General features: G+C 36.3%; 2 protein-coding genes across 2 annotated transcripts; one reads left to right on the forward strand and one right to left on the reverse strand.

Moving 5' to 3' along the window:
- The first annotated feature begins 222 nt into the window (after positions 1-222).
- Positions 223-19,611, forward strand: LOC141712231 (putative serine/threonine protein kinase IREH1). The gene is made up of 18 exons (XM_074515083.1): positions 223-1,042; positions 10,881-10,948; positions 11,032-11,214; positions 11,314-12,678; positions 13,798-13,970; positions 14,252-14,498; positions 14,921-15,013; positions 15,096-15,236; positions 15,311-15,403; positions 15,982-16,186; positions 16,776-16,861; positions 17,455-17,543; positions 18,248-18,299; positions 18,387-18,443; positions 18,526-18,699; positions 18,806-18,883; positions 19,048-19,216; positions 19,311-19,611. The coding sequence occupies exons 1-17, from the start codon at positions 373-375 to the stop codon at positions 19,129-19,131; spliced, it is 3,858 nt and encodes a 1,285-aa protein (XP_074371184.1). The 5' UTR covers positions 223-372; the 3' UTR covers positions 19,132-19,216; positions 19,311-19,611.
- Positions 19,612-20,946: 1,335 nt separating this feature from the next.
- Positions 20,947-23,914, reverse strand: LOC141712232 (putative inactive receptor kinase RLK902). Its single transcript, XM_074515084.1, has 2 exons — positions 22,428-23,914; positions 20,947-21,768 (listed from the first exon to the last, which is right to left on the reverse strand). Exons 1-2 carry the CDS (start codon positions 23,770-23,772, stop codon positions 21,212-21,214), a joined length of 1,902 nt encoding a protein of 633 aa, XP_074371185.1. The 5' UTR covers positions 23,773-23,914; the 3' UTR covers positions 20,947-21,211.
- Between the last annotated feature and the right edge of the window lie 308 nt (positions 23,915-24,222).

Consider the following 24,222-nt stretch of genomic DNA (forward strand, 5'->3'; position numbering starts at 1 on the left):
AAAGCGCGGTTTAGTAAACTAGTTATCTTATAAAATCTTGATCAGAGAAATATATTTAAAATCTTAAATTATGTTTTAAATCTTGATAGAAAATGCATCCTATTTCTTTTAACCAAGCTTATTAATAAATTTTCAAGCACTTTTAATAACAAAAAAAAAACTGCATTTTTTAAAAGACAACCAAAAAACTATATTTCGGTTGCCTCTGACCTGACCTTGTGTTTTTAAAAAACTCAACTTTCTGTCTGACAATCACCACCGCCCGTTTAAAATTTCAACCTCTCTCAGTCATTTTTTCAAACACCATTCATCCACACGTATCCACATGAAAAGGCTGTTACAATTAATTCAATCTCAAATACAAACATCAAAATGGTGTTCAAAGTGAAATTCTTCTCATCAAAGAAATCATCAGAGACTTCTAGTCCAGACGGATCCCACAATAGCCCTAGATCGTTCGGTTCTAACTCAAGTTCGCCTAGTGGATCTGATAAGAAGAAGGTCAAGTCTAAACCTGTATCTATAGATGATTTTTTCAATTCTCCTTCGCCTAGTACTAGTCATAAGCAAGTCAAACAAGATAAAAATAAGATTAATGATGGTAGTAGTAGAATTAGTGGTATTGGTGGGAATATGAAATCGAGTGCGGTTTCGAGTTTGAATTCTAGTTTAATTGAGGCTTCGGTGAAGTCGAAAAAAGGCGGGGATGGTTTGAGTACGGTTTCGCCTATTTTGGCTTCATCCTTAGGGTTGAATAGGATTAAGACGAGATCGGGCCCGTTGCCCCAGGAGAGTTTTTTTGGGGATAATAGTGGTAGTTTTGGTAAAGGTGGTGCTGGTGTTAGTAATTTGTCGAGAGGGGGGAATGAGGGTGTGGGAGGCGGAAAGGGTGTTTTGAAGAAAGGTGATCAGCGGAAGAAGGATTTGTCGTCGGAGAATGTTAGTTTTGTTGGTTGCGCGGATAATAGGTCTGGAGATCAGAGTCCTCCTGTTCAGGTGCGGTCTCGGTTTCAGAATGCTGAAGCTTCTTCGTCTGATGCAGGTACCTCGATTTCGATTATTGGTAGGGTATTATTAATGAATATTGCAGTTTGATGCATTAATCAGTTAACTTTATGTTTTTTCTGTTACTGTGATTTTGAGTGACACAGATGCACGAAATTAAGTTATTAGATTAAGATTTTAGTAGTTACCTAGATAGTCATAGAGAGGTAGAGAAATGCCGTCTAATCTTACTGATTATCTTTGGATGAAAACCGTACTGTGCCTTTTTCAGAGGTTACTGTGTGTACATAAATAATTGAAATGAATGTGCAATTGTTATTAGGTAAGTGAGATGAATTCTATGTTTATTTAAGTATATAGAAGTGATCAGTCACAAAAATTTGTAACTTTGTTATTTAGATTTGTTGCGTTGTAACACTATATCTACCTCTCCACGCATACTTGTTTTCTCTGTGTTGTTTACTTACTGTGGAATTCTAATTTAAGGAAGTTACAAAGTTGTATATTATATAGATATTATGTGTAGCTAGTTGTTTACTTACTGTGGAATTCTAATTTAAGGAAGTTAGTTGTATATTATATAGATATTATGTGTTCGTAGCTGTAAATTAAGAATGGTTGTTACATGAATCAGTTCCGTGATTTAGTGTAATTTAGGCACACAAATCACTGATTTTCAGGATCTAAATTGATCCCATTCTCTCTGTATATATTTTGATTCTTACTGAAATGAAAGATGAGCTTTCTCCAAAACTTCATTGTATCAGAGCTTGAAGTATTACCCTAATTCAGCAGCTACAATTCCTTTCCAGTAGCTTGCATCTTTTAATCTTTTTACCTATACATCAATCATGTCTGATAAAGAAATATCCTCATCATCAACAGTTGACCTTCCTTCCAGCCACAGTCCTATTGTCAATTCGCCCATGGCAGACAACACTATTCTTCCTGTGACCAACCAAAAACTAATTGGTCATAATTATCTTCAGTGGTCTAAGTCTGTTATGATGTTCGTTAGTGGCAAAGGCCGTGATGACTATCTCACAGGGGTTGCGAAACCTCCCAACAAATCAGATCCCACCTTCAAAGTGTGGCGTTCTGAAAACAACATGGTCATGTCATGGTTGATCGACTCCATGTCTGCTGAAATTGGTGAAAACTTTCTCCTGTATTCCACAACCCAAGAAATCTGGGAAGCGGCTCGTGATACTTTCTCTAGCGGTGAGAATACTTCTGAGTTATTTCACATAGAGAGTATCCTTCAAGACCTCAAACAAGGTAATTCATCTGTTACTGTTTATTTTTCAAACCTCACTCGAAATTGGCAACAAATCGATTTATTTGAATCCCATGATTGGAAATGTTCTGATGATGGTACAACATACAAGAAGATTGTGGAGAACAAACGGGTTTTTAAGTTTCTTATGGGACTTGATAAGTCTTTTGATGAAGTTCGTGGTCGGATTCTTGCAACCAAACCACTTCCTAGTTTAAGAGAAGCATTCTCTGAGGTTCGCAGGGAAGAAAGTCGAAGAAAGGTTATGTTGGGCCAACTGGATAACCTTCCTCCATCAGAAAGTTCTGCACTTGCGAGTCAAAATTTGCTGCCAACTCAAAATGAAGCCTATGCATTGGCTCACGCTGCTCGTGGCCCTCCTCAACAAATCAGCGGTAATAAGCCTCGCAAGGGGAGACCTTGGTGTGATCATTGTCGCAAACCAGGACACACCAAGGAGACATGCTGGAAACTACATGGTAACCCTGCTGATTGGAAGCCTAATCGTGTGCCAAATGAATGGGAAAATCGTGCGAATGCAGCCATTACCGAAACTACCAAAAATTCAGGACCTTTCACAAAAGAACAACTTGAAACTCTTTAAAAGTTGATTACTGAAGTCGGTGTTCAGTCAATCCTCTACAGTTGAGACAACAGGTGTAGCAAATAGAGGTACTTCTTTAGCACTTAGTGCAGCAAAATCTAAATCAAATATGTGGATAGTTGATTCTGGTGCCTCGGATCACATGACTGGAAATCACACTCTTTTTTCATCATATAGTCCATGCAACAGACCTATTTTTGTTCGAATAGCTGATGGATCACGCTCAAAAGTAGCAGGAGTTGGCACTGTTTCTCTATCAGAGAATATATCCTTACAATCTGTGTTGTTTGTTCCAAATTTAGACTGCAATTTATTGTCTGTAAGCAAACTTACAAATGCCTTGAATTGTATGACTAAATTTTCTGCCAATTGTTGTAAATTTCAGGATTTGGAATCGGGGAGGACGATTGGCAATGCTGAACTTCATGCTGGTCTCTATATTCTCATGCCTCAAATCTCTCGAGTGTTTCCTAATAAAGAGTCTTCTCGTTCTTTTTATCATTCTCCAAGTAGTTTATTGTCATCAAGTTTGTCAAATAAAGATAGTGATGTTATGATGTGGCACTATCGTCTTGGTCACCCAAACTTTATGTACCTTGAACGACTCTTTCCACATTTATTTATCAATAAAAGTTCAAAATTGTTTAATTGTGATATATGTCAATTGTCCAAGCACACTCGTAGTACCTATACTTCTAAACCACATAAATCTTCTGAACCTTTCTCATTAATACACAGTGATATCTGGGGGCCATCGCGAACTACAAATGTTAGTGGGGCTCGCTGGTTCTTACTCTTTGTTTATGATCATACTCATCTTAGTTGGGTATTTTTAATGAAACAAAAATCTGAAGCCAGTCACATTTTTAAATCTTTTCATGTCATGATCCAAAACCAGTTCAAAGCAAATATTCAAGTGCTTAGGACTGATAATGCACGTGACTTTTTCAACTCTACTCTCGGGGAATATTTACAAACTCATGGCATTGTACATCAAAGTTCTTGCGTTGACACACCCCAACAAAATGGGGTGGTAGAGAGGAAAAATCGTCATCTTCTTGAGGTTGCACGCTCTTTACTTTTCACCTCCAATGTTCCTGAACATTTTTAGGGGGATGCAATCCTCACAGCCACTTACCTCATCAATAGAATGCCTTCTAGGACTCTGAATTATAAAACACCGAGGCAGTCACTTCTTGAACTATTTCCCACATCACACATTATAAATAAACTTCCTCTCAAAATATTTGGTTGTACTGTCTTTGTTCACATCAATTCTCAAAATCGAGGAAAATTTGATCCAAGAGCCTTGAGATGTATATTTCTCGGTTACCCTCCTAATAAAAAGGGTTGCAAATGTTATTGTCCGCTCACTAAGCATTTTTTCCATTCCATGGATGTCACCTTTTTTGAGAAAGAGCCTTTTTACCCCAATTCTTCAATTCAGGGGGAGAGTAGAGTAACAGAATCTCAGAATTGGGATTGGAACTCGTTCATTGAAAATACTCCTATAGTCGAGGCACATGTTCCTTTTCAAATGTTAGAGCAAATTCCGACTCCTAAGTTAGTTGATCCACCTCCAATGACCAAATCCATTTCCAACCAAACCCAAAAGTCAGATGAAATCAAAGTCTATTCTCGAAGGAAAAAGCCTCGTGAACAGCCCCAGTTGCAACCTGCACAATTTCAGCATGACCATGACTCTTCATCGGCTCCAATTTCCATCGAATACACCAGATTTAAGTTCTGATATGGACTTGCCAATTGCATTGCGAAAGGGAGTCAGAACATGCACTCATCATCCTATACAAAATCACCTATCCTATGCAAAACTGCCACCACGGTTCAGAGCCTTTGTTACCAAAATTGATGAGGTCTTAATTCCTAATTCAGTCCAGGAAGCCTTACAAATACCTGAATGGAAGACAGCAACTCTTGAAGAAATGAGAGCGCTCGAAAAGAATAGAACCTGGAAAATTACCACTCTTCCTCCTGGAAAACGTGTTGTAGGATGTAAGTGGGTATTTTCCGTGAAGCACAAAGCTGATGGAAGTGTTGAAAGGCTTAAGGCACACCTTGTGGCAAAGGGATTCACTCAATCTTATGGGATTGATTATCAAGAAACGTTTGCCCCTGTTGCAAAATTAAACACCATCAGAGTTCTCATCTCTATTGCTGTTAATTTGGACTGGCCACTGCTGCAACTTGATGTTAAAAACGCCTTTCTAAATGGAGATCTCGAGGAGGAAGTATACATGAAAATACCCCCGGGGTTTGAGAGCAGATTTCCAGCAAACAAAGTATGCAAACTCATTAAAACTTTGTATGGTCTTAGACAATCTGGGCGGAAATGGTTTGAGAAATTTACAAATGTACTCAGGAAAGATGGCTATGTTCAGTGCCAAGCTGATAATACTTTATTTGTCAAACACACGATAAATAGAGGACTTACTGCTATTATTGTTTATGTTGATGACATTGTCATTACCGGAAACAATATGGAGGAGATATCTTGTCTAAAGAAATTGCTTGCCACAAAATTCAAGATCAAGGACCTTGGACCGTTAAAGTACTTTCTTGGAATGGAAGTTGCACGGTCAAGAGAAGGGTTGTCAATTTCGCAAAGAAAATATGTCCTGGACCTTTTAAAGGAAACTGGAATGACAGGGTGCAAGCCTATTGACACTCCCATGGACCCTAATACAAAATTACAAGCTACTAATATACGTGTTGATAAAGGTCGATATCAAAGGCCGGTAGGAAAACTACTATACCTTGCTCACACTCGTCCAGATATTGGATTTCTTGTAAGTGTGGTTAGTCAATTTATGAACAACCCTACTCAAGAACACATGAACGCAGTCTACAGAATCTTACAATATCTCAAGAAGGATCCAGGTAAAGGATTATTCTTCCGGAAGAGTGAAAGACAAACTATCGTAGTATTCACTGATGCTAATTGGGCTGGATCACCTATTGACAGAAGATCAACTTCGGGATATTGTTCGGGGAAATTTAACAACATGGTGTAGCAAGAAACAATCAGTTGTTGCCCGCAGCAGTGCAGAGGCTGAATTAAGGGCATTGGCACTCGGTATATGCGAGGGAATATGGCTTAGACGATTACTAAACGAGCTTAAGGTTACTATGAAAGGGCCTATTTCCATGAAAAGTGATAGTCAGTCAGCTATAACTATAGCAAAAAATCCAGTTCATCATGATCGAACAAAACATGTTGAGATAGATCGACATTTTATAAGTGAGAAGATTGAAGGAAAGACTATCTCTCTCAACCATGTTCCTACAAAGCAGCAAACTGCAAACATTCTAACAAAAGCTCTTCCACGCTCTAACTTCCAAAATTTATGTTTCAAGCTTGGCCTGATAAGCATATACAACCCACCTTGAGGGGGAGTGTGGAATTCTAATTTAAGGAAGTTCGTTGTATATTATATAGATATTATGTGTGCGTAGCTGTAAATTAAGAATGGTTGTTACGTGAATCAGTTCCCTGATTTAGTGTAATTTAGGCAGACAGATCACTGATTTTCAGGATCTAAATTGATCCCATTCTCTCTGTATATATTTTGATTCTTACTGAAATGAAAGATGAGCTTTCTCCAAAACTTCACTTACATCTTGATGTATGCTCTCAAGTCTCAACTAATTATTTTTCAAACAAGTAGAGAACAAGATTTGGTTATATGCTCTACCTATCAGGATAAAATAACATTCGAATATTTTTTTAGTGCCCTTCAATGACATTAGGAATCAATTAAAATTTGCTTCTTCAATTTGTAAGAAAGTTTTGGAGTCAAATTTGGCTTGGCATGGCTGTGTGCACCTTGATAAAACATGTGGCATTGTTCAGGTTATTCTTTAATCATACTATTATGGCTTCTAGAAAGGGATATGATTTAGGGAATTCGTAAAGAAGACATATTTTCATGTATTATGTCGGGTACTTGTCAATTAGGAAGGATAGAGTTCATCTGGGTAAATGTTTTTGTTTACACTATTTGGTTCTGATTGTCTTGTTCTTTCTTGAATTATTTGCTTCTATTTTCTGTTTTTTGTTTTTCCTCCGAGTCATCGTCGCGCGCTCGTGTTAGGTAATCTTAGGTGTAATAGCTTTTGACAATATGTCTGGAATGTTTTGGATCTTATTGTTTTCCATTGAATGATATTTTACTCTGATGTTGTACTGATCTTTCCTCCCTCTTTTGCCTCTTCCTTAAGTAAACTTCACAATAGAATCGTAGTTTGAATTAGGACCTTTGTCTAGCTTGTGAAAGTATACTAAATTAGACTATTATTGTGTTATAACTTATAATGTTCAGTTTTCACTAATCAATAGTACCGAAAGTCTTTTTTTTTTATGTTTTAACTTTTGAAACCAATGCCTACACTCGTAACTACACAAGTAGGCCCGTCATTGGATCTAGTTCGGATTAGATCGGCTTAAATCGATATCATTGTCCAATTACTTTTATCAGTTTTGGATTCAGATCTAGCTTCGGATTTTTGAAAGGCCGTTTCATATTCTCTTTGTTTATAGTTGGATCGAATTTGGCATTCGCGGCTACACAATTAGGTTTGTCAATGGATCTGATCATTACCCAAATTGATATCCTTATCCATTTACTCTTATTGTGTTCAGATGATGAGAAATGAGAATAAAGAATAAATATATATGTTATTAATTAGTTTATATTTATTTAGTCTAAAGATAAATAATATATTTATTTATATTTTTTATTTGTTGGGCTAATAGTTTATTAATTAAGTTGGTTATTTATAATAAAGCCCAATTGTTACCGGTCTTAGTTTGTTAGGTTATTTATTAGGGTTTCTATTCCTATATGAGCATTGTAATTCCCACACTGTTACTTAGCTTTGATTATAAACTTTTCTTGTGAGTAATATTGATTTTATTCTTTGGAATCGTATAATTCATTGCTTAAGATATTCTAATCATTTTTGCTTAAGAAATCGTTGTTTTTGTTATCCGCTTTCATATTCTATCCTACATCATCAGACAAATCGACTTCGGATATTTGAGAGGCCTATCCATATCAGCTCCGTTTATAATCGGGTTGGATTTGGGATATTTTTTAATCTGTTATGGATATTCTGAAGAGATTAGTTTTCCTGAGGTTACTTCACGTAGGTTTCCTTAAGATTATAAAAATTTCCCATATAAATACACGAGGGGTGTTATTGTAGTTACAAAAGATTATATACATTTACAAAAAAGTCAATACTATTTTATACTTAAACACATGCACCTTAGGTAAGTTTCCCGAGGTAATCTCATGAACTTTATTCTCTATTCTCAATAGTACCATGCTACTTTTGGGTTTCCAAAATTATATTATCTTTTTGACTTCTTAGTGGTTCCTTTTATATTTTATGTTTCACACACATACATATACATATATATAACCATTTCATTACCTATAAGTTTGTCAAACATTAAAATATGAGGGTATTATGTAGAATTCAAAAAAGTGGTGGAATTGGTCTAAAAAGTTAATTCCGGAATTGTATCATAGAGAATATTTGATATAGGACAAATTATAAAATGATGGATGTATGAACTAAAACCAAAAACAAGATAAAACCTGGGTGGATGAACTACTTAACACCCACTACCGGGTTTTGGGGAGAAAAGAGACCCAGGTCGATATGAACTAAACCAAACCAAACCAAACATACCCATTATCCCGCTTTCGCAGGGTCTGGGGAGGGTAAGATCTACGCAGCATTCCCCTCATTCATAAGAATGAATAAGAATGAAGAGGCTGTTTCCCGAAAGACCCCCGACTTGTGTGTGTATATGCACAATATATAAAAAGTGTAAAAATTTTAACTGAAAAATTAAATTTGATGACATAATTTAAAAAATTTAGGTCGACACAAACCTGAGCCTATGACATTATTCACATAGGATTAAACTAATTCAAATACCTGGACAGACATAACTACCATGGAGAAAAAGATAATTGCCTTGAATATTGAAAAATGAACTTGGACATCTACTAAAACGATCTCGTTTTCCAAAATGGCCTCAACAAGCATTTAGCAAATCAACATCTCTCCGGAAATGACAAAAACCGTGGATAAAAAACAAGAATTTCAAGCAATTCAAAATTTATTCTACAAGTTTCCGTAAATGAAAGTAAAGAAAACTTTTTATGATAATTTCCTAAAATTGGTATGTTTGTAAAAATTTAATAATATTCCAATAATCAAGTCTACATAATACGTGAGATTACATCACTTGTATAGATAATGAAATCCTAAACATAGACCTAATGGGCTAAGCTCATAAATAATTGGGTTTATTTGAGATAGCCTACATAATCAATAAACAACTAGCCCCTCAAATAAAAAATGTAGACAAACATTTTGAATTCTCGCTAAACTAAATCCATATAAACGAATTATTAACAGATGTATACTCTCTGTTCTTCATTATCCTCCCTTAGTTGGAAAAAATTCGGCCTCGAGCTTTTTAGAAGTCAAGAACCGTGTAAGGATAAGATGTAACCAAGATGAATTTATGTTCTTTTTAAAAAGCCTTAAAAAGCAGTTAAGGTGCAAAGAACTTTGACAACTGGCTACTACGTGAAGGAGGAGGCTTAAGCAAATATTCTGGAATGATGAAGTTAATATGCTCAATCACAATAGTATTAACTACTTTATGATTTTCAACCGTTTGAAAGCAGTCAGATTGTGTCTTGGTTTCTTCTACTTGCTTCTCACTAGTAGCCTCTGTATCCTCAACTTGTTTAACCTCCTTATTTTGATCTTTTGTAACTTCTTTAACCCCTTAAATTGGATCTGCCTTACCAGCTTCATGTTGCTCAATTTTCAAGCAATTTCATCCCCTATAACCTTTTTCGCATTCTCCAAATGTATAAGACGTTGAACACGAGATTAAGAATATCAAGAGTCCTCTTTAGTTTCTCATTTGCACGTTTTGTACCCTTTGCTCAACTCATTTTGCAATCTTCAAATGTATAAGATGCCGAACTTGAAATGTAAGAGTCTCATCATTTGAACGTTTGTACTCTTCTTTTCTCAACTCAGTTTTGTACCTCTCCTCCAAACTTTGTTTAATGTATTGTTTATCCAACTCTTTTTTTAAAAGTCGAGGTTCCTTATTGTAGTTTTCCTGAAAGAAGTAGGTTCCGTTATATCTTTTTACTACATAACACAGCTTATATCTTTTTACTACATAAAACAGCATCCTCCTTTTTTTCTTTCCGCCTTAACTCATCCTTCATAATTCTTCTCAAATCTGATTTCCCTCGCTTATAATGTATTGTAGATTGGTGAAAATTTGCAAACTTATTACTTGAGTTAAAGCATCATACTATTCATAATTAATAGGGTAACGTATGACATAATTTTAATTAATGTTAATATGAGTAAGGAGCAAATAAAATTAACAAATTTATTAGTCCCTAGATTATTATATATTGTACACATGATTTTTAATTATCAAATCTATATTTAAGAGCGTGTTTGTGAACATAGTCACGAATTTGTTTTCAACTTTGTTCACGAAGTATTGTTCATGGACTATGTTTGTGGACCTTATCGAGCTTGTTTGAGAACTATTGAGCTGAACACGGAACTGTTCATGGGCATCTAGACCCATAGCTGATAGCGCTACTTGTATCAGTATATATATGGTTAAGGCCTAGGCTATTTTTTTATTTTGGAACCAACTGTTTAGAGAGAATATGAAATTTGGAAACTCAAAACTGGGAAACTACACATAAAGTGGCAGTCAGAGATAACAATAGTTTGTCCCAAAGATGTGCTTGTTCAGTAGTAACTAGGGAAAGAGATAAATAATCCCAACAAAGATGTGCTTATTCCGTAGTAACTAGGAAAGAAGTAGATAGTGAATACGGTACTGTGTTACTGTGATGGATGCCTACATATTTTTATTAATTTTACTGCCTTGACTTCCCTCAACAGGGCATGTAAATTCATCACGGGGCAATTCTGGTGGTTTGAGAGCTGATCTTGTTACTCCAGAAGCAAAAGTAAGATGTTCACTTGTGTGTTCTTTTAATTTAGTCTTGCGTTGTAGTAAATTTTTACTTGGCTGAAGCATGTTCCTTTTTAGACTCCATATGATTTTGAAAACCCAAAGGAATCTGAATCACCTCGATTTCAAGCTATACTCCGAGTTACAAGTGCACCAAGAAAGCGGTTTCCTGCAGATATCAAAAGTTTCTCTCATGAATTGAATTCTAAAGGTGTGCGGCCTTTTCCATTCTGGAAGCCTCGACGTGTAAATAATTTGGAGGTAGATTTTTGTTTCTTTGTAATTATAATTGTCTAGAAAATAAATGTTTTACTGCATTGATTTTTTTTTTTATTTCTCTTTTTACAACCTTACTTGCAGGAGGTACTAATCATGATTAGAGCAAAATTTGATAAAGCAAAGGAAGAAGTGGACTCTGATCTGCGTGTCTTTGCTGCACACCTGGTAGAAACTCTGGATAAGAATGCTGAAAGTCATCCCGAGTGGCAGGAAACTATTGAAGACCTACTAGTTATGGCTCGGAGCTGCGCTATGACATCAGCTGGAGAATTTTGGCTGCAGTGTGAAGGCATAGTTCAAGAACTGGATGATAGGCGTCAAGAGCTTCCCATGGGTATTCTGAAGCAACTTCATACTCGAATGCTTTTTATTCTTACAAGATGTACTAGATTGTTGCAGTTCCACAAGGAAAGTGGATTCGCCGAGGATGAAAATGTTCATCTTCGTCAGTCACTGCATTCTGTAGATAAGAGGATTCCTGTTGGTGCACTAGGGGATGTAACAGCATCTGGTACTCTAAAGGTCCCGAAGGCTGTCCCAAGAAAATGGTACAGTCAGGAACAACACGGTTTGGTTTGGAAGAAAGACCAATCTCTGCAACCGGAAACTGTTGTATCTCCCCACACTGTAGAGATTGCGAAGAACTTGGACTCTCCTTCAAGCAGGGATAGAATGGCATCTTGGAAGAAGTTTCCATCTCCTGTAGTAAAAAGCCCACAGAAAACTGCTCCGCAGGAGGAAGTGAAAGTTAATATTAAATTAGAAGCTTCAGAGGTTTCACATGATAGAAAAGGCAACTCTGATATGGATATCTCTATTCCAAAGTCTCTTGACCATCCTTCAAAAGATTTTCATGGACAATCGGTTCAAATTTCGAAGCATCAACATAAAGCTTCTTGGGGTCACTGGGGAGATCAGACAAACATTGCTGATGAGAGCATAATTTGTCGCATTTGTGAGGAGGAGGTTCCTACATTACATGTAGAAGACCACTCTAGAATATGTGCTATTGCTGATCAATGTGATCAAAAGGGTTTGAATGTTGATGTTCGCCTTGTGAAAATTAGTGAAACTCTTGAGAAGCTGATGGAGTCATCAAATAAGGATCAACATGTAGAATCTCCTGATGTAGCTAAACTGTTGAACTCAAATATTTGCGAGGAATATGATCTTCTCTCTCCAAAACTCAGTGACTGGTCTCGTAGAGGCTCAGAAGATATGCTCGACTGTCTTCCTGAAGCTGACAATTCTGTTTCTATGGATGACCTTAAAGGTCTGCCATCCATGTCATGTAGAACACGATTTGGTCCCAGGTCTGATCAAGGAATGACTACATCATCTGGAGGTAGCATGACTCCTCGGTCTCCACTGACACCAAGAATCAGTCCGATTGACTTACTATTAGCTGGAAAAAGCTCTTACTCTGAATATGATGACCTGCCACAGGTAGTTTAACAAATTGTCTCCTCAGTTATTTTCTTTGGGTACCTTAACCCTTCAGGTTATATGATTAATAGCCAGTTACCATTCCATCTCCTTTTACTAGTAATGATTGAAAGATAGAGGAAGTTCTATTGTGCACAAAATGAATGTAATATCAGAACTTGACAATTCTGTATGCCCTCCATTCCACTAATGACACGGAATGTAGCAGGGACGTGACAGTCAGTAGCAGTGTTTTATCTTCTTTTTTTTTGCTGCGTTGCAAAACATCTATACTTAAAACTAACGGCATTTTTTTGGAGTGCACTAGGTCCTTAACTACCCATCATTCTTTGACTTTTGTGGTTTAAATTAACACATTTGAAATGTATCCTTCAAATTATATATATAACTATTAGATTGATAACCTTTTGTATGGTAACTCGTTTAATCTGGGACGGAGGGGATATATTGCAGCTGTCATGTAGAAAATCCTTAGTAAAGCTAAAAGGGGTAATAAGGAATGAGACTTATTCAGGCCTTACTCCTCAATTACTCATATTCCTTTCTGTTATAGTCGTGAAGTCTGATCTCACCATGTACTTCTCTTTAATAGTTCTGTATTCCTTCTTTATAATTCCACTCTCCAGTTCGAGAAGAGTAGCCTTTGGAGAGGTACCAGGGTGGAACAAACTTGTTTTACCAGGCATATTTTACTTCACAAGTTACTTAACCCTCCTTGTTTGTGATATGGTACTGTCAATGCTTAAAACAAATGGGATGCTTGTAACAGTTCAAGGCATAATTATTTGCCGTACTCTAAAATAATTAGTCAATTTTACAGCTGGCATCTTTATGCGATTAAGTTCTTATGTTAACAACCAAATAAATTACAATGTGCCAGTCTTGAAGATCTTAACAAGAATAAGAAACTTCGTTGTTTTCTTGCGATGTATGAATTATGGAACTTGTGAACCTATATTTCCATTCAAATTATTTCTTTTAAAAACTAAATAATGTCTAAAATGCGCTTTAACTTCCAAAATAGATTTACCTTGTTTTGTATGTGTCATTAAATTGCTTAGCATTTATCTGATTGTATTGTTCTTGGTGACTGCTTAAATACCCTTTTTAATTTTTTAGATGAATGAACTCGCCGATATTGCTCGATGTGCTTCAAATACACCTGTAGAAGATGATCGAGCTTTACCTTACTTGCTAACTTGTTTGGAGGATTTGAAGGTTGTAACTGATCGTAAAAAGTTTGATGCTCTTACTGTCGAGACATTTGGAGCCCGGATCGAGAAGTTAATTAGGTTAGTTGCACACTATAGCAATTGTGCTATTCTTCTTATTAAACGTTATGAAAACTAGAAACCTTTTACTTCTCGGCCATGTATGACTGTAATGCAACATCACCATTCTGTTTAATTTTCCACTTGGTTTGTTTTGGTTTATTCCGTAAACTCCTCATTATTGTTTTCTTGAAACTTCAATAATAGCTATTTTTAGAGGTCGTAGTGGAAAACCGTTGCCCATACCAAACAAAAATGATATACAAAATAAAAGCTGAACTATATTAGCCGTGTTCCATCAGGGAAAAGTATTTGCAGCTTTGTGAGCTGGTCGATGATGAGAAACTTGATATTACTTCTACTGTTATTGACGAGGATGCTCCATTGGATGATGATGTTGTAAGGAGCTTGAGAACTAGTCCTCTACATTCTAGCAAGGACAGAACTTCTATAGATGACTTTGAGATTATTAAACCAATAAGTCGTGGAGCATTTGGTCGAGTATTTTTGGCCAAAAAAAGAACTACCGGAGATCTTTTTGCCATTAAGGTACCTTAAATTATTGTTTGTTAGTTTTATTGAAATGTACTTTTTCAATAGTTTCTTGCGTTTCCTTGCGGGTGTTGATACCAAGTAAACATGCTTCCAGATTGTACCTGTTACACCCTGTGTCCCTTTAGAGTATATCACTTGATGGAAATATACCTTTGCATTCACACTGTTCATAAAAAATGTTGTGATGTTAACAGCGCTAGTAGATGTTCATTTTGTGGAACGATTTCATATATTCACAATTTAACTATTAAGTTAAGATGCTTATAGTAGTGATTTCCATTTACTCTCAGTCACTCCTTGTCATAAAAGACAAGATATATAAGTGAGGAATGTTGTAGGAAACCATGAATATAGTATCTAATTATTTATTCATTCATAATAATAAATTGGTCATTGATGATGGTTTCGTTTTTCAGGTTCTTAAAAAAGCAGACATGATCCGTAAGAATGCTGTTGAGAGTATTTTGGCGGAACGTGATATCTTAATTGCAGTTCGGAATCCTTTTGTGGTGAGCTCAAAGTTCCTAAAGAAAAGTGAAGTGTACCTTAAAATTGTTGTCCATGTTCTAATATTGATGCCAAATTTTCCAGGTTCGCTTCTTCTATTCATTTACTTGTCGTGAAAACTTGTATCTTGTAATGGAATATTTGAATGGTGGAGATCTGTATTCATTATTGAGAAACCTTGGCTGTTTGGATGAGGATGTTGCTCGTGTATATATAGCAGAAGTGGTAAATTTGTAAAATTATATAATTTTTCTGCTGTGCTAATTGTAATGAGGTTAACTTAGTTTAAACATTGACAGGTGCTTGCATTAGAATATTTACACTCTTTACGTATTGTTCATCGTGATCTAAAGCCGGATAATTTGTTGATTGCACACGATGGTCATCTTAAGGTAACCCATCTTGTTTCTGCTTTTCGCCAATGTATAAGACCCTTTATCGTAAATTAAGGTTATTTTTACATGCTTATAAAATCAAAATTTACATGACTTGTTAATTCCTGTGACAGTAGATAGCAAACCGCTTGTGGATAAATATATTCCACAGGCAAAACTCTCTCATACAGTACAAATATCCTAAATCTCTCTTCCTATTAAATAAAGTTAGAAGTCTTAGCATTATGTAGATAATAGGTGATTGCAAGAGAAGATATATGATAAAACACTTGAGGGAATTTTCTCCTTTTTGAAATTATGTAAACCTGTGCAAGATATGTGACTTGATAAACAAAGGATTTAGACTCTCCGCCAACTAGAGGATAAGAAATTAAATGCTACAAAACTGGACTATCTTGTCAATACCGCTCCTTTTTTTGTGCTTTGAATCTGAAGGGAAATATGGCACAAGTATAGATTATGCACATGAATCTTTAAGCTTTGAACATTCAAGCCCATTGGTTTTCAACCTTGCGTGTGGTTTGTCTCTACTCACGTAGTTGTGATTTATTCCATACCTTTCTTTATGTTGGCAGTTGACGGACTTTGGGCTTTCAAGGGTCGGCCTAATCAACAGCACTGATGAGTTAGCAGGCCCAGCAGTGAGTGGAGCATCATTATTAGAAGAAGTTGACTCCCAGCTATCTGCATCACAACATCAACATGAAAAGCGTACGAAACGTTCTGCTGTTGGTACACCTGACTATCTGGCTCCTGAGATTCTTCTTGGAACTGGACATGGTCTGTCACATTCTTATTAGGTTAAGAATGAAATAAGTGGCTTTTTATGCATTTTATTTGTATTACAAGAAAACTCCGCCAGATTATTAACTTTGATGCATAGACTTCATCATCACTTTATGGTAACGATTAGAGATTGTTACTGTAATGAAGATCCTTATTTTGAAGTCAGTGTGGTGTGAGCGATCCTTCTTACTTTCAATTATTTTTACATTAGAAAATACACATAGACTATATATCAAACGGAGCAAAAAATCCTCATTGAGTGGGCAAGGGAAGTTTAATACAATTCTTTGCTTGTATACAAGGCAGGTATAGGCTATGTGGGGCGGGTAATTTGTCATATTTTTCACTAAATTGTTATGTTATTACCTTATTAGTATAAAAACAAGAAAACTGATTTATTCATGTAAGTGTATTATCAAGGTAACTTGTTATGTGTGTGTACTCTCATATACGGCCACTCTCCATGAAAACGTTTGCCAGCTGAATCTATTGTTTAGAATTCGTCTATTACTTCCTTTTTTTATCTTGGGCTATTTTTCCTTCATGGAATTTTTCATGTTGTGTAAATATGGCTTTTCTGTAGGCACTAGTGCCGATTGGTGGTCGGTTGGTGTTATTCTTTTTGAGCTAATCGTTGGCATTCCACCTTTCAATGCAGAGCATCCTCAGGTATACTTTACCTATTTAGCGGATATTACTTTTTTTTCCCAGAAAACTGCGATTTAACTTATATATATATATATTATGTTATAATTTATAAAACATTCTTGACTGGAGATATATAAATCAAACAGCAGAACTTTATTTTTATACTTGAAGAGATATGCACATACCTCTTAAGAGCAACTCCAATAGGGGTGTCAAATCCTGTGTGGCATGGCACTCTTGGGTGCTCCCTATTGGAGTTACAAGGGTGCCCAAGGGGTGCCAAGAGAAGTTGCCAACTTTTGGCACCCTCCTGGCACCTCCTCTAATGAAAAAATCCCAATACTTGCATTAAAAGTATAAATTATCCATATAGCTTTTTATATTATTTGTTTGGGGACCATCTAGGCACCTCACATGGGGTGCCAACTATTGGACTTGAAGGGTGCTAAATGTGATAAAAATGAAGAAATAAATTTATGATGAGTTGGACATGTGCCTCTATTGGAGATGCTCTAATGTAACCTGGGATTCTGTGGTTCTGTAAGATTCATCATATTTTCTATAGAGGTTTTACAATTATAATCAGTCTTCCATGAACTTGAATTTTTCTGCAGATAATATTTGATAACATTCTCAATCGGAATATACCTTGGCCTCAAGTTCCTGAAGAAATGAGCCCCGAAGCAGCAGATCTGGTTGATCGGTAAGAAAAGCTTTCAGGCTGTTAGGTTTACCTTCATTGTTTGATAAAAATATCTAGGTGCCTTCTGCAGCCCTTTATTGCGTGAAGGATATGTGTAAAAGAGATAGGAATGATGATTCATTTACAAATTGGTGGTATTGAATTCTAAACTTTGTTAATGGAATTAAGTGAATAAGTATCATGCATATAGTTTATAAATACAGTATAAATTTTGTACCATTTTCGCAAAACCTCATTTCATCAAACCAAAGATAGCATGAATGTCTCAGTTTTCTCTGATTGTCGATGTTCGCCTGATCTGTTTATAAACTGTACTGTTACTGAGCATGATATCAACAAGATACTGTTGGCTCTCTAATTTTAAATACTTAGTAATCTAATTTTATCTGATTACTGGCCAATTTTTAATCCTTTCCGGCAAAAAAGCGCCCAAAGCATGCAACACATCTCATCTTTTCGCTGGTCTTAGCATTACGATTAAACACAAAGAAAATGGCACTTGTATATCAAACCTGCCCTCTGTAGTTACAATTGAGAGTACACTTTGCTAGCTAAACTATAGTTGATTTGTTATTGGTGCTTGAAATAGAAAAAGGGTTGGCATGAAAAATTAAGAATAGAATAGGTATGCACTGAGCAACTGACCTATGCATTTACTTAATAAATATATGTTATGTATCAAGCTTACATTGAACTACTTCTAGGTTATTGACAGAAGATCCTAATCAGAGACTTGGAGCTGGAGGAGCATCAGAGGTATCTTTTTCATATATTACAATATGTACATATCATTATATTCTGTAAATCTGTCATGTTAATAATATGTGTACTCTCCTTATACAGGTGAAGCAGCATCCATTTTTCAAAGATATTAACTGGGACACACTTGCCAGGCAAAAGGTGTGCCCTCTTTGCTACTTAACATGTGACATGGTTAAACATTGAATGTCTCAGATTGATATTGCAAGTTTCTCTTTTACAGGCAGCATTTGTTCCTGCATCAGAGAGTCCGATGGACACTAGCTACTTCACAAGCCGCTTTTCTTGGAATCCTTCAGATGAACATGTATACGCTGGCAGCGAGTTTGAGGATTCTAGCGATAATGGTAGCATAAGTGGTAGCAGTAGTTGTCATAGTAATCGACGTGATGAAGTGGTACTGTATAGCTTTGAAGTGACTGAAGCTAGCGGTTTCAGATTAAACTTTTCTTTGAATAAATGTTTTTATTGACTGATCTTGTGGTGAATGTTATTCTGAACAGGGGGATGAATTTGCTGGTCTTGCTGAGTTTGAGTCGGGCTCTTCAGTCAATTACTCCTTCAGTAATTTTTCTTTTAAGGTACTTTTCATTTCACTGGTTGTACAAACTTTCAAACAGTATTGCATCCCATAGAATATAGTGGCAACTGTCATTGCCATTAGTTATTACTGTGCAGGTGAAGTTTGTATTTGACAGTTATCTTTATGAAAGTTGTGCTTACAGTGTGTTCACTCTATTTACAGAATCTATCCGAACTTGCATCAATCAATTATGATCTGCTTACAAAAGGTTGGAAAGAAGATCCACCCACGACTCCTAATACATAGACCTTACCCAGGATTGGGATTTTGGCATTAGAACAATACAAAGTAGACCAATTAAGCGCAGTGTTGTCTGTACACCTCTGTACATGTATGGTCAACTTTTTTCATTCATTATTTGCAGCTTTGCTTTTATTAAGGGTTATTGAAAAAAAACTAAGTGATTTATTTCGGTGTACCTGCAGAATAGAAGCAGTTCAAAGGGTCAAAGACAAACCCTTTGTGGTGTGATTCCCTCAAAAAGAAGCAACATCACCAGTGTTAATAGTTCAAGCATCTGAAATATATGTTGAATTTACATGTACCATTTTAGATTTTTGCTTTAGGAGCCGGTTCTACCTCTTGGTTTCCCTCCACAGCAATGAGTTCCCCAATGTAAAGTGCGAGTATTATGTACTGGTACGAGTATATATACAGTTAAAGAGTTCAAACCATCGTGTTCAGGAATCAAAATCTTTACAAAGCTACAAGCATTTATCAGTTGTCTCACTTGCAAACAAAAACCATCACTTGTTGTACAGGCTTCTGTTCTGCAAATTGAATTTGTTACTGAGATGAAATAAATTACCGCTTGCGGCTATTTTTGTGTGGGCTTCTGTTCAGTAAATTTTATTAATAATTAGGTCAGGTTTTGAATCGGCTGTTATCACAGTTAGAAAGATGGTCACAACAGTAAAATAAATGAATTACTGATAATATTTTAAGAAATTATAATTCAAATAGTAATAATTTAACTTAATACATAAATTTTAAAAACAATAACTACGGATACTTTTTCATGGACACGATTAATCCGTGAAAAAGATCAAAAAAATATATTCAGAAACGGCAAGCATTAATACTAAACAAACAAACTTCAGGTGTAACCGAATCACTAATGTAATGTGAACATTTGTCATATTATAAGTGTTTGTTTTGGGTTTTTATCTGGTGGAAAGATAATTTTTCCATTTGCTTTATTAAAAAGAAGTTGCAACATAGTCTATAATTGAAACTTGTAGCGCAAATCAGACCTAAGCGGTGAGCTTATCTTCTAGCGCTTAAGCGTTAAAGCGGGCGCTTAAGCGGTTTTAAAAGCGGACGCTTAATCGGATTATAAATAAATAAATAAATATGTATATATTAAAAGTAATGAATATTTTTTTGAATAAAGAGATAACATTCACGTATTATAATAAATCAATAAAATAATCATTCACAAAGTCATAATCAACTTAAAAAATACAAGTAACATTTAAAAATATCAAATTATACCTTTTTTAAAAATAAGATTTATTTTTTTCTATTCATTTTTAATTTCCTTTTTGATTGGTCAAAAACCGCTTAATCGGTCAAAATATGCTTAATTCCGCTTAGAACCGCTTAGACCCGCTTAAATTTTATTAAACACTTAAATATCCGATTTTGCACTAATTCAAGCGCTTCGATATCCTATTCCGCTTAAGCCCCGCTTAAGCGTCCGCTTAATGCGCTTTTTACAATACTGCTGTAAGTAGTGCGGGATGCTTGGATATTGTAGTATGATTTTTAACTGGCCGAATGTCCAACTCTTTTCCCTTACCAAGAAATCTGAGAAAACTAAATAGTATAATTACAAAATAATTTTAAGGTAATATCTTATACGGAGATATTTACATTTTTGTAGTATAAACCAAGTAATAGTTACTTATATATACACTCACGTTGATCAAGAGATGAAAAGAGTGCTTCATTTTCACAGACATGTATTGATGAATGAGTTATTTTAATTATATTTGAATCAGTTAAAAAAAATTGTGCGATATTAAGTGTTTATTTTCAGTCATATCTCGAAACTAGATATACTAAAAAACATTGTGTTGATTGATAGCTAAATTAAGTTGAAATCATGCCGAACATTCTCACCGAAGTTGATGGTCATTAAAATAAACAAAGCCTAATTAAAATTCACAAAAAAGAATGGAGCTTATGCTACTACTACTAAACGCAGACTTAATGGATTTGAAACGGCAGACATGCCTCGGCAGAGAATTTATCCCTTGAACTGATTCCCTAGTGAAAGTGTAAAAGATTAAGGCTCCGGATTTTAACCCTCAAGAACGTGTGGTCAACATAGCGCCTCAATCTGCTTGGTAACTTCTGATACTGAAGGCCGCTGATCAGGAAACTGTGCTGCACAATCAATGGCTAGCTGCAATAGCTGAACCATTTTTTCTTCCGTATCCTGGGATCTGAGGAGCTCTGTATCAAAGATTTCTGCCGTCCATTCCTCTCTAACTGTTGATTGTACCCATCTAGGAAGATCTACGCCTTCTTCATTTAAGACGGCGTGAGTGGGAGCTTTTCCAGTAAGAAGCTCCAAAAGCAGTACGCCAAAGCTGTATACATCAGCCTTCTGAGAGACTTTGTGAGAGTCGGTTACCTCGGGAGCACGGTAACCAGCAATACGGGTGGGAGTGGCTGAGGCTCCAACAAGGCGGGCTAGTCCAAAATCTGAGACACAGGCATTGTTGGACTGGGTAACAAGGATATTTGATGATTTGATGTTGCCATGGGAGATATCAGGAGCTTGAGAATGCAAGTATTCAATTCCTCGGGCAGCTCCTAGAGCAATTTTGCACCTGAATTCCCAATCCAAAGGAGTCCTACCAGCTCCTTTGTTTCCTGAAAGAGATTTGCATGAGGAAGCAATCAACACTAGAGTTTAAGCGGATCCAATATTCAATAGCATTCGGAATTTGTTTGGCCTATAATACCAAAACAGTGCAATACCCAATTAATAATACTCGGATGAAAACTAAGATAGTAAGAACATCAGTTTCAGTAACAAAGATATCTTTTCTGAAGAACAATCATACTTTGCCCTAACAAGTAACAAACTTTACAAGTTTTGGGGGAAGAAAATAAAGAGGACGTCTAGTTAATTATGTGAATACAGACTATCTCTGCAAAGGAAAACAAGTACAAATTCAATATTCTTATATTAGAATTTGCACTGAAATTTCATTATGAGCTACGAAGATGAAGATTGTGCACAAGTACAGGTTTTCATTTAAAACCAATGCAATGACACTTTCTCCAATCCTATCGTTCTCTATTCTAATGTTAACTTTAAAGCATCTTATAGGTATGCCAATTGCCATCAATGACCTAGTTTCAATCTTTCTGAATTAAGTTTCGGTTTTGCAGTGATTATCAAACATATATCATATCTTTCAATAGGAATCAAGTGCAAATCAAAAGTTCAAATAGGTAACAAACCATAAGTAACAACAAACAAAGTATGGCAACAGTTTGGTTTAGTGGAATTCAGGAAATCTCACCATGTAGAAGTGCAGATAGACTCCCCATCGGCATATAGTCGTACACTAGAAGCTTCTCATCCACGCTATAATAATAAGCCTTGAGAGGAACCAGATTCTCATGATTCATAGCTCCAACTGCTTCAATTTTCTCCTTAAAATCTCGCTCAGATATGATCACATCTTTCAACCTCTTCACAGTCACTACAGTCCCATCCTCCAAAACAGCCTTATACGCTGTCCCAAATGTCCCTTTCCCCAAAACCTCGGCAGAAGCCCTCAACAAATCATCCAAACCAAACACCTTATCCTTTCCCACACTATTCTCGAAAAACACCAGCTTCTTCCCCCCATTCCCACTTTCCACTTCCCCCATACTCATACTCGCTGCAGCAACCGAAGCCCCATCCCCTTTCCCACCATCATTCTCCCCCTTTTTCACATCCACAGTCTCCCTACTCTCCTTAACTGTCACAACATCACCATAACTAGTCTTCTTACTCTTTTTCTTCCGACAACAAACATACAAAACCACAACAATCAACAACACTCCAAACACAGAACCAATCACAATACCCGCAATAGCCCCACCCGATAAACCCCCATTATCATCCTTCTTCTCATTACCAATAACAATACCCGCAAGAGCCCCATCCGAAATACCCACATTACTACCATTCTTACTACCCAAACAAGACTCTTTCAAAGGACTACCACACAAATGATTCCCAACAAAAGAACTGGAAGGCATTCCCCTCAAACTCCCCGGAATCGACCCATTAAGCAAATTAAACGAAACATTAAACTGTTCCAACTTATTCCCCAAATTCACAAGATCCGGAATCGACCCCGAAAACATATTCCTCTCCAAATACAAAGTCCTCAACCGTGTCATCCTATTAAACCTATCCGAAATCTCCCCGGAAAAATTATTTTCACCTAAATTCAACCTCACAACACTCTTAAGACCATACAAAAACTCCGGTAACTCACCCGAAAAACCATTCCCTTGCAAATAAACATTCCTAAGAACACTACACTCCCTAAGATCACTAGGAAGTCTTCCACTAAGTGCATTGTACCGAAGACTAATAGTCTTCAGCTTCTTTAATTTTCCGAAAACTCCCTCCGGGAGCTCACCCGAAAGCGAAACTCCGGGAAGGTGAATTCCAAATACATTGTTTTGGTCACAGAGAATGCCAGTCCATTGACACGGGGTTGGTTGAGTGGTGTTCCAGAGTAGAGTACGGCCGCCAACAGCAGAGCGGAGAGCTAGAAGAGCTGTTCTGTCAGAGGCTAGATCTGAAGTTACAGTGAGTGTTGAGAGTGAGAGTAGAAGAATGTGGGTGATGAAGTGGAGTAGCATTGTTGCAGTGGACTTTCAAGTTGAGTTGAGTTGAGTTGAGTTTGTGTCTTATCTTTTAGAGTGGAGTGTGTGTTTGTTTTAGAGAGATGACAAAAATATGGAGAGTGAGGTTTCCATTATGAAGCTGGTCAGCTAGGGTATGTTTATTTTAGGGTTATAACTTATAATTATATATTCGGCCCCACTCCACCTCCAGCGATTTTCTGCAAATATAAAGAAGTCCGAAAACTAAAAATTATGTGCAGATATAGTGACATAACTCCAATCCCTATATTCACGTCAATTTTCTATGTTAAATCCATCCCCATATATTTTCCGCTAATAGATATTTACATCCATCATTTGTCGGGAATCAAACTTGAAAATATTTATTGAGTTTCAGGGGTACTCGTCACACCTTCTTGCTTCTACTCAATAAAATAAAGTGTGAGACTAGCGTATTTGTTAAAA

The sequence above is a fragment of the Apium graveolens genome, chromosome 3 (genome assembly GCF_009905375.1).
Source record: "Apium graveolens cultivar Ventura chromosome 3, ASM990537v1, whole genome shotgun sequence".
NCBI classification, from domain to species: domain Eukaryota; kingdom Viridiplantae; phylum Streptophyta; class Magnoliopsida; order Apiales; family Apiaceae; genus Apium; species Apium graveolens.